Source organism: Amaranthus tricolor, chromosome 14 (genome assembly GCF_026212465.1).
Source record: "Amaranthus tricolor cultivar Red isolate AtriRed21 chromosome 14, ASM2621246v1, whole genome shotgun sequence".
NCBI lineage: Eukaryota > Viridiplantae > Streptophyta > Magnoliopsida > Caryophyllales > Amaranthaceae > Amaranthus > Amaranthus tricolor.
Genome location: NC_080060.1, coordinates 5,804,206 through 5,821,089, shown reverse-complemented (window position 1 = coordinate 5,821,089; position 16,884 = coordinate 5,804,206). Strand labels below are relative to the sequence as shown.

At 34.6% G+C, this 16,884-nt stretch overlaps 1 protein-coding gene across 1 annotated transcript; it reads right to left on the bottom strand.

The window, feature by feature from the left end:
- Window positions 1–10,314: 10,314 nt before the first annotated feature.
- On the bottom strand, window positions 10,315–13,959 carry LOC130799988 (uncharacterized). The gene is made up of 2 exons (XM_057663304.1): window positions 13,802–13,959; window positions 10,315–12,134 (listed from the first exon to the last, which is right to left on the bottom strand). Exons 1-2 carry the CDS (start codon window positions 13,823–13,825, stop codon window positions 10,542–10,544), a joined length of 1,617 nt encoding a protein of 538 aa, XP_057519287.1. The 5' UTR covers window positions 13,826–13,959; the 3' UTR covers window positions 10,315–10,541.
- Between the last annotated feature and the right edge of the window lie 2,925 nt (window positions 13,960–16,884).

Genomic DNA, 16,884 nt, shown 5'->3' with positions numbered 1-16,884 from the left:
AAAGTCAATGCGTGCATGCCCAAATAAAAGGAGAAAGAATGCAAAATAAACTTTAAGACACTATATAAAATATTTTTTTTTTTTTTAAATTTAAAGGACTAAAAACAAGCAAAATTAGACTGCAGTCAAATACTCTGAAACGATATTAATATTTGAGGCCCCTAAATTTTAAAAGCTATATGCGATGGGATACCTTACACATACTTTGAACCACCCCTACCCAAATAGCTAAGAGTTAAAATTTTGATTATTGTTTTGATCATCAGAATTTATCCATGTTTAGGTGGATAAGCTTAGCTCTCAGTTTAAGGCTACAAATGGGAAAATTTTGAAATAGATAAGATTATTTATCAAAAAAAAAAGCACATAACAAGCCATGGATGAACTTAATTCCAAATGTAAGCGCCTAAGGCCTAAACTTGAGGGTAGGAGGTTGTTCGCACTTACTAACTGCGAACAAGTGTTTTGATCCAAAAAAAAATCAAAGGGGTTGTTTGCAGTTACTAACTGCGAACAGGCTGTTGACTTTTTTTTTAACAAATCTCCTGTTCGCAGTTAGTAAACGCGAACAACATCGTCCTTAAATACAAAAGGAACAAGTCAAAAAAGGTCAAACCACCTGTTCCCACTTACTAACTGCGAACAAAGGAGACCTGATCAAACCACCTGTTTCCACTTAGTAACTGTGAACAGAGGGTTGACCCTGTTTGACCAGGTCTCATCTGTTCATAGTTAGTAGTTTTTCTTTGTTCGCAGTTACTAACTGCAAACTGCATTGAACCTGAGCTTTGTGACTGGAGGTGCTTATAAATGAAAATAAGTTCATCCATATCTTATTGCAAGATTTTTTTGATAAAAAATCTTATCCATTTAAAATTTTCACAAATGGGTTCAAACTTAAGTTTGTTTGTGTATATCTCTTGGACATGTATGGCCAAGTTATTCACAGGGCACCAAATGGGAAAAGTAGTTGCTTAAAGAAAAACTTGTTCCTTAAGGCCTCGCCTGGAATTCAAGCAATGAATTGAGGGTAAATTTTAATGGGTGAAAAAGTTAAGGAGAATATTTTAATGGAGGAAATAATTGTTAGATAAAAACTGATATGGGTTGGCATTCTTACAAGGAAAATGTTAGATTTTTCCAGATCTTAGAGCAAGAGAGAAAGAAACCAACTGAGTCCACCCCCACATTCTACCAGAAAATCGTCGCCTCCACCACCCTATCACCAAGAGACGGCCACCATTGCAAAAGAAGAATGTTAAACTGATCTAAATTTTCTTAAATTGCTTGAAGATCACAGTTCAAAATCATTAAAATCAATTAAAGTCAAAATATTTAGAACACTTCATCAATGATTTGCAAAATTGTCCATGGAGATTCCTGTCTCTTTCTCAAATTGTCTTGATGGAATTTTGACCTACAATTTCAGCCCTAAAGCTTTTCCATGGAGGAATAAGAAGATTTGATTTCCTACTCTAACTTTAAATTCCTATTTTGGGGTTTGAGTGAGCTTTTAATGGATTTTTTGGCAATTTATTTTTTTGTTTGAGATCCATCATACAAAAATGGTATGAAGATGAAAAGACAACATGTATGAAGATGAAGAGGCAGCCAATTTTGATTTTAGTCTGTTGTAAATTAACACTTGGGGGTAGGGTGGAGAATTCTATTACTCCATTATTAGAGGGAAATTTTATGGGCCCAATTGTTTCCCTTGATTCCATACTATTATGAGAGGGCTTATGAAAAATTGAAAAAAATAAGACGTTTATTAACATTAGTTAAAAAATAAGCTTCGTTCAAACTTTAATCTCAAAATAAGCGTTTTTGGTTCCAAAGCTAGGGTCAGCATTAGTCGCTGTTAGTAACAGCGAATTAATTGTTGCTGAAATTTTGAGTGAAAGATTAAGTCGTTGTTACTAACAACGAAGTATTGTGTTGACTGGTCAAGAGTGTTGTCGCTGTTAGTAACAGAGACCTTATGCGTCCCTAAGTATCAGCAATTCTCCTTCTTCCTCATTTCACCCAACTTCGTTTCACAACCCTAACCCACGAAAATCTCCCTCTTCTTTCCACCATTAAAATCAACTTCAATTCTTCAATTAATCTCATCAAATTTCAAGATTCTACTACTAATTAGTTCTGTCATCTTACTACATTCACTTCAGGTAATAATTTTATTTTTTTCTTTTTTCGAAAATATAGTGTTTATATTTCTTCATCAACTTTCACATAAATACAGATTCATAAACTTGCAAATTACTACTTCTTGGTGATCTACAGCTTATTAAGGTACCTTTTTATTATAAATTTTTGGGTTATTATCAATGGTACCCTTGTACTATTGAAAAATTACAATGATACCCCACTGCATTTCAGTGGTACCCCCAAGTATATGCTAATTACAACCGTGACACTATTAATCAATTTTCCGTTAAGTTGCCGTTAAAACCTAACCATGGTTAGTTTCTTCTTCTTCTTCCCTTTTCTCTTTCATGGCTGCTCTTCTTCCATGGTTAGTATGGAATTAGTCTTTGAATCTTTGCATTAGAAATACACTTACAAAACCCCACAATTCCTTCTAATTCAGTGTAATCCTAATTCCAGTACAAGCTCTTTCTCGGCATTAAATTTCTGGAAATTAGCTTCATGCTGCTGCATATAGAAACACACCAAATAATCAGCAATCAATTCAGGACTAATTCCACTCAAACAACAACACTAAACAGTAAAACCACAATAATAATATTTCCCAAAAAAAATTAAAAAAAAAAAAACAAACAGAACAATGCCTCAATTACAAATTTAACCTGATCGCAGACTCCATTTGTGTATAAAAAAGAAAATATTTATCACAATTAAGGTTGGGGTTGTGTAAATTGGGGTTGCTAATTCCTCAAAAAAAATGTGAAATTGTAAAACATGAACCCTAATTTAGTTCATGTCATTTTTGGGTAAATTCTTTGTCTCTCTTTTAATCTGTATTTTTTCACATTTTTGATTCGAGTTCCACATTTTTTCTTGTTAATCAACGATGGCGGTCTCCAATTACCACTTAACAGCCTCATCTTCTCTCTCTTCTTCTTCTTCATCTCTCTTTACTCGTTCGAAATTAGTTTCATCAAGGTTTGTTTTAGGAATCAATGTTGCATTTTGTTTGATTTTACTCTCAATTCGTACATTTTTGTAATGAAGAATTGATTGTGTTGATTTCAGAGTTCAAATTGTTGCTGTTAAAGTTAAGAATGCTGGTATTGTCTAGTTGTCAAATTGTCTTGATGTTATAATATACCCAGTTAGATTATTGAATTTTTCAATTTATGCTGGAGTTGTCTTGTCTTGTCTTGTAATTTGGAAGCTTTTTCTTAATTTTTTCTTGAACTATGAAGTTTTTGGGTGAGATAATTGGGGGTTTAATACTGGAAGCTCATCTTAAAGGTTTGAAGAATGGAGTATCCGTCTCTTAGATTCCATACTAAGCTGCCATGGAAGGAGAGCAGGAAAAGGGAGGAAGAAGAAGAAGAACCTAACCATGGTTAAGTCATTCCAGATTTAACGGCAACTTAACGGAAAATTGATTAATAGTGTCACGGTTGTAATTAGCATATAATTGGGGGGTACCACTGAAATGCAGTTGGGTACCATTGTAATTTTTCAATAGTACAAGGGCACCATTGATAATTTCCCTAAATTTTTTAGTTCTTTTTGTTTTTAAAAAGTGTCATTTATAGTGATCATTTACACTTAAACTCTGTAAATATGTCAAATGTAGTTGTTATTTGTCATGATCTTCATAATGAGGTTGTTTGTTCATGAATTTAATGTAGAAAATATTTGAATTTAATGTAGAGAATGACTGAATGCAAACCCTAAATTTGTAAAATAGATATATTTACGCAGTCAATAATCAATGTGCCTTGTTTTTAAATGTTGTTATGAATGTTGTGAACTCTAGTTATGAGGGTTGTTGAACAATGTACTTGTTTTCTTATGAACTTGATGGTGATGTTGATTTTGTATTTATTGTTGAAGAAATGGCTTCATTTCGTATGACTGTTGTATGTTTTTGGAATGGTTCAATTCGATCAAGTAGTAGCAATGTTAAGTATGTTGGGGGAAGACGTAAACTGTTTGTATGCAACTCAAACATGGATTTGAATGAATTTAAACATCTTATATGCTCTAAGATTGGCACTGACACTACAATAAGTACTGTTAATGTAAGTTTTAAATAAAATATGAGTGGAGAATTGTTAGCTCTTCTGGTTGAGGATGAGGAGGTTATAGATGTAATGTGGGAGTATTCAAAGTCTACCACTATTCCTTCTTTAGAGTTATATGTAAAAGAGGTACCCCTAGGGAATCAAAATGTCAATGTTGTAGAAACAAATGCAGTCCTGAATGTAACTTCTTCTCCTCCTTTTCCTATGCCTTTCTCTACCCAAGAAACCCAAAATCCCCTTATGCCATCTTCCTCTTCTCCTTCTATCGTGATGAAGGGTGTACGTTTCTTGCCTATAACTACACTTGTGGAGTTTACCTTCTATCGTGTTAATAATTATTTTGTTAAAAAGATACGAGAATGCAAATGCATGGCTAATTGGGGGAAGTAAGTACACTTCACACGCCACAAGAATTATCACTCGTAACACTAAGAAGGCAAACTTCCATGAGATCGTCGCATTTGACTACAGACGAGGCCTTTTTCAAGTTAAGACTAAACGTGGTAATAGAGGATCCGCCAAGGGTGGTAAAATACAAAGTGTGGATTTGAGAGAGAAGAAATGCACTTGTAACAAACCCTTCATATATCACTTACCTTATTCTCATGTTCTTGCCGTTTGTATTAAAAGACACTTATCGTATGAGCGTTTTTTCGACTCCTGCTACACTATCCAGAGCTATGTTAATACATATGAATCCATATTCATGCCGTTGATTGATAAGAGGTCATGGCCTCAATACACCGGTGTTGAGGTGATACACGATCCAGATCACATTCGTGGACTAGGAAGACCTAAGTCAAGGAGGATCACCAACAAGATGGACAAAGGATCAAGGAGACGCAACGCTTGTCGACAGTGTGGTAGTGAAGGTCACAACACGAGAACTTGCACGTCAAGGTAAACTGTATCATTATTTGAGAATAGAAACATAAAGACTATGGAAACAAATAAATAACATTAGTATATAATTTGAGTATTTCTTAAGTCTGTTACATATAATCATAACTACAACTAAGTTATTATTGACTTATAGTAGAGATGGATCTAGCAGCTCCAGGTCCTCGCGACCCTAGTGTTCTGACGATGCAGTCGGATCACAGGAGCAGTGTACTATGGGATGTCAGGTTAGTTAACTTAATTTTTTAAATGTATATGCCTTAATACTTTAACTTTATTCTAATATAATCTTTGTGTTTAGGTGTCTGACACATAGACATATACACCAGGCATCCCGACTCTGCTCCGTGGGTAGATGCACGGATCATTCCCTTCATTCAGCGAGCGAGGTTGTACGACTTCCACCTCATTGCTTATCGGAGAATGGATCGGGCTTTAGTCACGGCCTTAGTAGAGCAGTGGCGCCAAGAGACACATACCTTCTACCTACCTCTAGGTGAAGCTACTATCACTTTACTTGACGTAGCTGTGCTTACACGGCTTCCCATCGAGGGACATGCCGTCTGTACCATTGGACGCCAACGCGATAGTTGGCGAGATATAGTTCATAGGGTCTTGGGAGTCCCACGTCCCCCAGAGGTATCCAAAGGGAGTGGGTTGCGCGTAACATGGCTTGCGCAGAACTTCTCACACCTCCCTGAAGGTGCTGATGAGGCTACCATTGAGGCGTATCTCTTATATCTAATTGGTGTTATCTTGTTCTCCGACAAGACTGGCAACAGGGTACAGCTTTGGTACTTGACGTTGCTTGATGCGCCATGAGAGGTCATTTCCGGTTATAGCTGAGGTTCCACAGCCCTAGGTTATCTGTACAAGAGACTATGTGACGCTTCACGGAAGAACGTGAAGGAGATCGCTGTGCGCTTAATTATTCTCCAAGTAATACTAACTTTACATGTTATTGATTTGTTTCTTAATTTGTTCTTATGTTTCATTTACTTACTTATATCTGTAATTCATAGCTTTGGACATGGGAGCACATTCTCATTGGGCAACCGATGAGGACTGTGGGACGTGGTGCATTTGCGCCACCAATTCTTTCACCACCGGATGTGCCATATGGATCGCGGTGGTCTTTTGATAGATGTACAAGGACTCACACAGGATCTGGCGTGGGCTTTTATCGCGATCAATTGGATGTACTTCGAGCTGACCAGGTAAAGGCTTCACTTACTAGTCTTGTAACTATCATATTGCGTAATTTATTAATTACATTTTCACGTGTAGTTTCGATGGGACCCTTACCCCGCTGAGGCATACGCTGCATTGCCTCAACACTTAGGGATATTGTCAGGGGTGTGGAGAGCATCTGTACATTTGATATGCTTCGACATAGTCGAAGTGCATCTCCCTGAGCACGTACTGCGCCAATTTGGGATGGTACAGGGCATCCCGTCGCCTTGTGACACAGAGGCGGAGCTCCATCACAGCTCACGCAAGGGTCGGGAACCCAAGAACTGGTTGAAGATCAACTAGCGTCATATAGTTCGTTGGGATCACAGGCTATAACTGCTGGCCCAAGGTGCGCCGATCGATTCTGTAGGCGCACCTACTTCGGAGGATTACATGCCATGGTTCCTCTCCATCACTCGTCGATGGATGACACCACAAGGTATCATCGCAGCCGCCCAGTATGCTCCCGCAGCACCGACGATGACACAGTTTGTAAGTATTCTTCCATGTTGATTATTATCCATAGAACTTAAATATTATAGATTTCATTAACTCCAAATTGAATGCAGGCACAGGGCATTACAGCTGTCATAAGCTCCATTCAGGAGGAGCCTATACGGGAGATTGCCCAAGGCATACTCCTAGGGACACAGTTTCAGCACTTCATTCCAGAAGTCGCTGTGCCTGACACCACTATGGAAGCTCAGGGGTCATCTCCTCATCATGCCGACGTTCATCTTGAGGAGGTAGACTAACGTGCCCTGACTATGGTGCCGGATCCTCACAGGGTGCTGGATCATCCCAATATCAATCACCTCCCCTACCCGAGCGTCATGCGACCGCCTCTTATTATCGTAGGAGGCGTCATAAACCGTCACAGTTAGAAAGGGTACAGGAGGAGGATTAGCATTAGTATACTATTTTTATATATTAAACATTAGTAACGTTTTGTATATATATTTGTAACATGTGGACTGTTGTGCATATTTTGTAATATATATGTAGATGTGTATCTGTTTATCGTATTATCACATGTTTATTATGTTACCTTCAAAATCGATTAACTAGAACAAGAATGATGGAGTTTGGATACAATGAAGTAGGGAAATGATAGAGTTATTTATAGAACATAATAATAATGGTTATTTTCAACTTCATAACGGCTATTTTTCAATTTTACAACGGTTAGTTTAAATCATACCAAAAAAGTCAATAAAAGTCAAACATTTGTTCGCTGTTACTAACAGCGAACAGCAGCAAACCAGGTCAAGCCTTTGTTCGCTGTTACTAACAGCGAACAAATGTTTGACCGGGTTTGCTGCTGTTCGCTGTTAGTAACAGCGACTTCACATTTGACTAAATTTTTGACCATTTCCTTTAATTCGTTGTTAGTAACAGCGAGTATACACCAAGCCTAGCTTTGTAGCCAAGAACGCTTATTTTGGAAAATAAGTTTAAACGAAGCTTTTTTTTTGACTAAAGTTATTAAAAAGACTTATTTTTTTCAAATTTTCACTTTTTATTGGCCTACTTTTTACCCTATAGTCCACCCAATCCAGACAAGGCCTAAGTGTATACGAAGTTTCAATTAAAAAATTCACAATCACTTTTTGAAGATTTTGTTGGGTTTGTCCATGTTCTAGAGATTGATTATATTCTTCTACAAAAATCATTTGTTGATTTTGATTCTTGTATTTCCTTGTTATCATTTTGGTGTGGATTTTTCGACAAGCCCATGTGACATCTGATTTTCAGCTCGAGTGCGTGGAAAATAAATTAGCACCCTCGTAGCTTGCTCAGGTTCACCAATGACACGGCCCGGCCATACAGCCTAGATCAAAGAAAATTATCTAGTCACCTTAAAACTAGTCTCTGGCCCCTAGAGTGGCTTCGCCACTAATAGTTTCAGTCTGTGACAACTCATACAACAAAACCCATTCCAACTAACTATCCCAAGTCTATCCGATCGTACTTTTGCTACACTGGCCTATAGTGTTAATGGTAGCACGTGATAAAGCTCGACTCCGGCCCGGAGAAGTAACGATGCTCCTAGGTGCAATCACAAGCCTATAGTTATCAAGCCTTATGCATCCCAGATGGATGCTCTCGACCTCTCGTGGTTACTTGGCTATGAAGAATGCTCTCGACCTCTCGTGGTTACTTGGCTATGAAGAACCGAGGCAGGATGCCGATGACGTTTTCTTTGGTTAGTACTGTTTCAAAGCAAAGACTGTTGATCAACTCTCTATAAACATGGATGATTCGCATTAGGATCTTCCTTGCATTGCCCTACAGACTACAGTAAAAGAATTTTCTTTTTCACTCTTCCTTCAACACAAAGGGAGCATCTCAAAGATCTGAAGGAGCCAGCATCTAACAAAAACTTCAACTATCCACGCTTTCTGGTTTTTTGCAAATCGGTCATGCCATATGGTTTCTCCAGTTATTTTATAGAGGTATTTAAAAGACTCAATTCGGCATTTGCCCGACCTTGTATAAACCGATCCAACTTTGAGACAGCTTGAAAAATAGATTTATAATGATGCAAAAAACCAATGTGGACATAAGACCTGATTTTAATCGGACCAGAAAATTTTGACTAAAGTCAACCTGATGACCCGCATGAACACGTCTAGTTTTTATAAGTTCGCCTCCCAAATCTGAATCTGTTGTCATTCTAATTACAAAATTCATGACCTTCAAAACATTTCCTATTGCTTACCCTTTCAAGTTTCAAGCATCAGATATTCTTGAAAATCATGGACATCAATTCAATAGACAGGAAATGAAGCACATCAATAATACACTATCAAGCATCAAAAAACCTAACTAATCTTCATCCACTCAAAATACACTCGACGATCAATTAACTCAAAATATACTCAACTATCAATTAAGTCATACAACAAAACCCAGTTCAACCAGCTATTTTGAAAAGAAGCACATACAGGAAATGAAGAAAGAAAAGTACATGAATAAGCAGAACACAAACAAGTGAATCAGCATGAATAAGCAAAGATTCCAAGATTTTAAGCCAAAAATTGAAGTATCTTACCCACATCTGAGATTCAACACGGGTACTGGCTTGAGGCTGAGGCTCTGTCATCGTTAAGTAGTCCGATTCTGCTGCGTAGGTGTTCGGACGACATGCTACTGTGAGTTACATTAGTTCGATCTTGGCTGAAAGGAGTAAACTTTGATTACAATTGCAGTGAGGTTAAATGAAAATGATAAACACAATAATGCAGCTCCAGAGAACTATACAAGATAAAAGTTTGCTTCATATGGACAGTGTCTAAAACCGTGGTATGTAATGACACCAACAACATTTCATAGCCACCATGCCATTAAGTGGCTCCCACCTAGGGTGGGCTTATAAGAGTCGTATGTACGCAACCTTATCCTTGTTACACACTTGTCAGTGATAATAAAGAGGTCGTTTCCGACTAACCCAACGTAATTAACAGAAATTGTTGTCCGACTAATTCTGCCTCAAAAGTTCAGAAGTATGCATGCAGTTTAATCATACAGATTTGTTCACCGAAATATAATTAATCTTCATTAACACTAACGTACAACTTGAACAATGTATATGTTCAAAATTACATATAGAAATTGACCTCAAAAATGAGTACAAATCACAGTGCAAAATCAAGGCGGCAACACATTGCATTGGCCTTGTTGTAAAACCAAACTGATATTTCTCGTCATAAAGGTGGTCGTTTCAAGGAATACGTCATAATTTTGGCCGATGTTTGGCATTACAATCGCTGCATCACTCCCGCTACCACATCACCACGAACGTGACTTTTTTGCACTATGGCACAAATAGCTTTCCGAGATCTGAATGCCTAATAATGAGCAGAAGTTTAATCAAAAGCCCAACTCCGAACAATAATACAAAGGCTTCACCATGAGGAAAAAGATTAAGAACATCTATATGCAATACAAAGTGAAGTGGCTAAGATAAGGTATCTCTGGGTATTCTGTATTTAACATTGCAACTGTGAAAATAAACTCTTCGTACAAAAACATATCAAACAGAAATTATCTTAAACATTTCTTACACAACAATTTCACAAAGTAAACTCACATACTTTAAACATGTACATAAAATGAACGTATCTCCACAACTATCTTCATCTTCTAGTTCAAATGAAGGCGAACAACAATATGATAACAAATTTAAACTGCTCGAGTTTCAAAATCAGTTATAGTTGCTTCCTTACAGTTCTCCAACGGGAAAGTACGAGCATGCTCTTCACTCTCAATCTTTACATCCTCGGCTATAAGTACAACTACATCGCCTTTTTTCTTAGTACGCTCACTGTCCTTCGTGTTTTCTGTTTGAATTGCGGAAATGGAAACTTCTTTGACCTTGTCGATCAATTCACGATTCTCATCTTCTACTTCTTTGATTAGCTTCAAGAGATTAGCCTTTTTCAAAAGAAGTGCTTCTATCTTACCCTCAACCTTCCCTAACTTCTTCTTTAGCTTCACAAGATCCTTGACTTTATCATCTTCATCATCTTTTTTACTCTTTCCTTTTTCTTTCTGTTTCTTTTCCTTCTTTTGTTCTTCCTCATCTGTATCTTCATCCTTTGATTTTTTCTTTTCTTTTTCTTTTTTCTTGTCCTTATTCGTATCTTCTACCGATTCCTCTTCTACATGTGATTCACCCTTCTTATCTTTCTTCTTCAACTTCTTTTCTTCTTTTTTGTTCTTTTCTTCCTCGGAGTCTTCTACACATTCTTTAACTTTATCCTTCATCTTCTTCTTCTTCTTATCTTTGTTATCATCTTTCTCCGCTCCTTCCTCAACCTCGTCCTTACTTTCCCTTTCTTTCTCCTTACTTTTGTGCTTCTTGTCTTTCTTTTTCTTTTTTTCATTGCTCCCTTCCTCTTCGGACTCTTCTTCCGTCAATTCACAATCATCCAAGTTTGTTTTCTTCTCTTTCTTCCCATCTTCCTTCTTTTTCTTTTTCCCAATCTTCGTTTCTTCTTTATCCTTTCCAGTTTCCGATTCCGCCTCTACCTCATCCTTATTCTTCGCACTTTTGTGCTTCTTGTCTTTCTTTTCCTTTTTTTCCTTGCTTTCTTCATCATCAGACACTTCTTCCGGCGTTTCACAATCATCCAATTTTGTTTTCTTCTCTTTCTTCTTTTTATCTTCTTTTTCATCCTTACTTTTCTTCTCTTCGTTGTCGTCAACCGAGTTCACTCTTCCTACATTAGACTCCGCATTTACTTGACCTCCATCCTCTCGCTTCTTGTCTTTCTTCTTCTTTTTCTTATCTTTTTCATCCTCTGACTCTTCTTTGCCATCCCCAACATTTACTTCTTTTTCTTTCTTCCCTGCTTTGTCTTTCTTATCCTTCCCTTTTCCCTTCTTTTTCCCATCCTCATCACTGCCCTTGTAATCCTCTTCAATCGTTTTCCTTTTCTTGTTATCATTTTCAATATCACGTTGTTCCACCAATTCTTCTTTAATATTTCTAATGTGATCTTGTTGCCCCTCAATTTTAGTTTCCTCCTCCTTCTCAATTATAATCTCATCTTCTTCGTGTATTGAATCGCCATCATTCTTCTTCTTTTCCATATTTAAAATATCTTCGATTTCATTTCTACTTCCAATACTCTTATCCTCAGTTCCTGTTTCCACTACATCAATTTGAATTAGGCCATCGTTTTCTTTCTCTACAACATTGGTACCTTCTTTGCACTGCAGCCCTTCCTTTCCCACCATAACAAAATCCGACTTATCCTCCATCTTGATTTTCTGCACAAGAAAAAGAAGTTCACCACAACTTCAATCTCAAATAAATAGACTAGCTTGCCAAAAACATCTTACTGTCACATAAATAATCACTTGCCCAATTATTAAACGAAATTGAATTGGATCTATTTGTATCAACTAACATTCCATTACCCCAATGACATTAAGTAACTGGGGTTTAGAAGGTCAGATGTACACAGCCTAACCCTTATTAGTGATAACAAAGAGGTTGTTTTCGATGATACTTAATAGCAAACATAAACTTCATATAGATAAGAAGTGTACGTAATATAATGAGTCCTTTAACTATAGTTCATTATACAAAACCAAAGAACTATAAATCTTTGACCCTATCGAAATCAAAGAAAATCATAGATAATTTGAAAAATATGTCAACAACACCTTAGAATCTAATAGGAGACAGGCCTCTGTGTGTGTTAACTATTTGTTTTGTAAAAGATTAAAGCAGGAAACAAAGATGACAACATAAAAGTTTGGCGAAATCTCAAATTGAACAGGACTGTATTTAGGATATGTACCTCAACCTCAGATAAAGATCAGAGTGCCATAAAAGAAGACTACATTGCCTTCAATCAACTAACATAAAAAGCATAATTGACAGATACTTGTTCATATTCAGCTAACATCATAACTATCTCAAAAGACAAAAGCCTAGAAGGAATACTATCTAAAACTTTCATAACCTGACACCCCATCGTAATTTTAGCCGTCGGACCATTTCAGCTTATTGGGGTGTTCGGAAAAATAACTTGTTGGACCATTTTAGCTTAGTTTAAGTACAAATTGATGGTTGGGTGGAGCTTGTTGAAACAAGCTATTATCAATTCACTAAGTTACAACAAGCCAATCCAGCGTGTTCAAAATCCGGGCAAATCAAAGCACTCCGATCAGTTATTAATCATTTGTCAAACCACTATCCTAATTTAGTTTGGTGACAAATTACAAGTATTAATCATATAAAATATTAGCTTGTCTAGCAAATTTTTACAAGAGAGAGCAGCAGATACAATCAAATATCAGATCCATCTCCTAGTCCTAGCAAGGATAAATGCTACCATGCTTTAAAATCACCAGTTCAACAACGATGATAAATTGAGCTGCAAATTCGCTTTGAAATTGCAAAAGATATAATGAGATGCGAATTGTATGTTCAAAATTGGCAAAAATCGACTTCCAAGAATCGAACTAAATAAAGACGATCGCAAGTACAATTCATCTTAAAAATTTGATTTTCCTTCAATAAAAATGTCTAAAAATTAGAGTCCTGATAGAATCGAACTAAATAAAGTCCATCGCAAATACAGTTCATCTTACAAATTGATTTTCCTTCAATAAAAATGACTAAAAATTAGAGTCCTGATAGAATCGAACTAAATAAAGACGATCGCAAGTATAATTCATCTTAAAAATTGATTTTCATTCAATAAAAATGACTAAAAATTAGAGTCCTGAAATAATCGAACTAAATAAAGACAATCGCATGTACAATTCATCTTAAAATTTGATTTCCTTCAATAAAAATGACTAAAATTAGAGTCCTGATTCGAATCATGTATAGAATTTGATGAAATACTAGACATGCATCAAAAATAATCAGAATTTAAGATGATGAATATAAATTGAAGAAAATTTTACGAAAATTTTCAGACCTTTTCAGCATCCTGATCGCTCATGGCTTCGTCTTTTGACTTACCAAATGCTAAATTAATTTGGAAAAGAAATTTAGAGAATGATCTAGTGATTTCTAAGACTGAATTTAAAGCATACTTCTCTCACTATATATATTTTTTCATTACAGCAAGTGACATCAAATTGCTCCCACGTAGGCCTATTTGAGTTCATCTTTAAAAAAAATTAATCAGTATATTTAATTAATAAAAGTCAGTAAAAATGAATTTTAATTAGAAATAATTAATTTTAATCAGTAATAATTAGATCTAATTGATAAAATTTAATTATAGTTTATAATTAAAAATAGCTTATAATCAGTAAAAATCAACAAAATCAATTTTAATCGATAAAAATCAGTTGAACTTGGTTTTAATGTGAGGTTTAAAAAAGTCAAATATAAACAACCTTACACTTCTTGTTAATGATAAAACTAACAAAGACATTATTTTCATTGACTCTTTAGTAATAAACATTATATGAACTTCACAAAAATAAATAGTACATGTAATTTGATCAGACATTTTACATTAGGATTATAATTTAAATACTAAAAACTAAAATCTTTGGCCTCATTCAAATAATTTACTTCCTCTATTTTGAAATACTCACTAGATTATGGTTATTGACATTATTCATCGTTCAAGCTTATTTGTATATCGCGACTAATTTGTAAGAAAAAATATAAAAAGTGAGATTTTATTTGAAGCGTTTTATCGCATTTTTAAAAAAAAATATTAAGTTTTTATAATTTTTAAATGTACATAGTTTAATATATAAATAATCAAAAAATCATAATAATACATTAAATTGCGTAAAACGTCAAATATAGCAAATATAGGGAGCGAAGTAACTATTTACCTTTACTAAAGTGACAGATCAAAGTGATTGGTTGCTTGGCATACACAGATTACACAGTGTTTCGAGTGATAGAAACATGCTGGTGTAGACGTGTAGTGGTGTTGCCACTTTCCGTGTTAAATACGTGACACGGAGCAAATCCAAATCTATATATTCTATTTGTCCCGCTTATTTAGTATTTATTGTCATTTTAATCTGTTTTATTCATTTTGTGTTATTTTTATTTTTTTATTAATGATCTATCATTTCTTTAATTTTATCCGTACATTTTAATTTTCTTTTAATTTTGTTTATACAAAACGTTCTCTTATCATTTATTATTAATATTTATTTTTTTCTTAAATAACACTCAATTCTCTTTGATCTAAAATAAGAAAGACGAAAGACTTATTCTAGTCTTTTTGCTTTATTTTTGATTTATAAAGAAAAATTAATCTAAACAATGCAAAATAAATGGAATAAAATTTGACTACACACTACACTAAGTTTACTCTTACTTTTCGGAGTGAATGTGAGAGAATAGAAATTGGAAGAGAGATTCTAAATATCTTGGATGGAAAGCCGTTAAATTTTAATTTAATCATTCTGATTCGTTTTATTTATTTTGTCAACTTTTAATTTCAAGTAATTATAATTAATTAAGAGTCATTATATTTTTAATCATTTTTAATATTTTGAATAGTATTTTTTAAAAAAATGATATATGTAACCCTAAGGGTTGTATATAAGAAAAAATCTTGTATTATTTTTATATAATTTAATAATCTATTAATTTTGCGTTGGAAATATAAAAATTTACTTATGCTAGTTTACCATTTATTCTTTCTTGAAAAGTTAAAATAAATTATACTCAATTTCAATATTAGATTCATAATAAGTTAAAATTATTAATAACAAAGAAAATTTGTTAATTTTCATGTGCAGTCTTATAAATTGTAAATATCTATATTTTTAGAATAGGCATAATGGTTTTTTTTATAAGAAAAATTTTAATGATTAAATAAATTTTTTGATTAAGTCTTTGATCCCTTTGATCTACCCAAACCCGAGACAACCCAATATATCAAGAGACAAACTTATCAAAAGCTTATGTTCATTATTAGCATTGTTCCTTGACATGGTATTAAAAGTTAACGTGATGAAAAGTCATAAGTTTGAGTATCATCCACCACTCATTTCAAAGTAAAATATTTTGCACCAGATATGAAAAAATTTGTATTGCATCTACACTTCTAATTCAAAGAGTTTTCGTTTGCGGGAGCATATCAAAATATACTCCCTCCTATTCATTGATTTAGGGACATTTTCCTTTTGCACCAATAACTAGAAGGTGAAGGGAACCACTTTTTTCATAAATGGTATTGGTATTTATGTGTTGTGTTATTGTAGTAAGAGTAAAAGGGTAAAAATGAATAACAAAAATAGAAATTGGACATAATCAATGAATTGACCCAATAAGAAAATATCCCTAAATCAATGAATAGAAAAGAGTATAACATAACATGGACTATAATCATAAAGTTAAAATTTAGTTGAGCTGGTTCCTTGATCTGAAACCGACCCGATTAGCTAAGATGTTGTTTTAGAGTTTGGATTTGTTTGGTGAGGCTACTAGTCTAATTGCTAACAAATATCTTCACTCTTGTGATGCTTGATGGTTTGTTGAATAAACTTAGCTGGTTTCTGTATTGGTACTTTACATGAGTGGACATTTGACTTTTGGGAGTTTGAAAAGGCAAGAGTATCTATTGTTGGTGGAAAAAATGATGAATAGAATCTTGTTTGTTTAATGTTGTTGGTTGTTAGCTATTGGTTTATTTAGTTAATTTGTTTTATCAGATGAAAGTGTTGATTGTTTTGCTGGCTTTTAGGCTAACTTGAAATGAAAGATGAATGAAATTCAAAATTGTGACTCTTGTTACATTGCAAAACCAACTCAACTAAGAATTTAAGCTAAAGATTAAAAATCCAAAGACATTTTATGCATTCTATCAAGCCCAAATGATAGAGAAAATTTGAACAAAATCAATTTTTCTTCTAAATAAAAGTTCCAAATCAACTTGAGATAATTTTAAATTCCAAAATAAGTGTCTCTCAATCCATGTCTGAGAAATGATATAGTTCATTTTTACTACAACAGGCGATTAGTAAAGAGTCAAAAAGTCAGGCCGACAACTTTTCGTTGTTAGTAACTGCGAGCAAT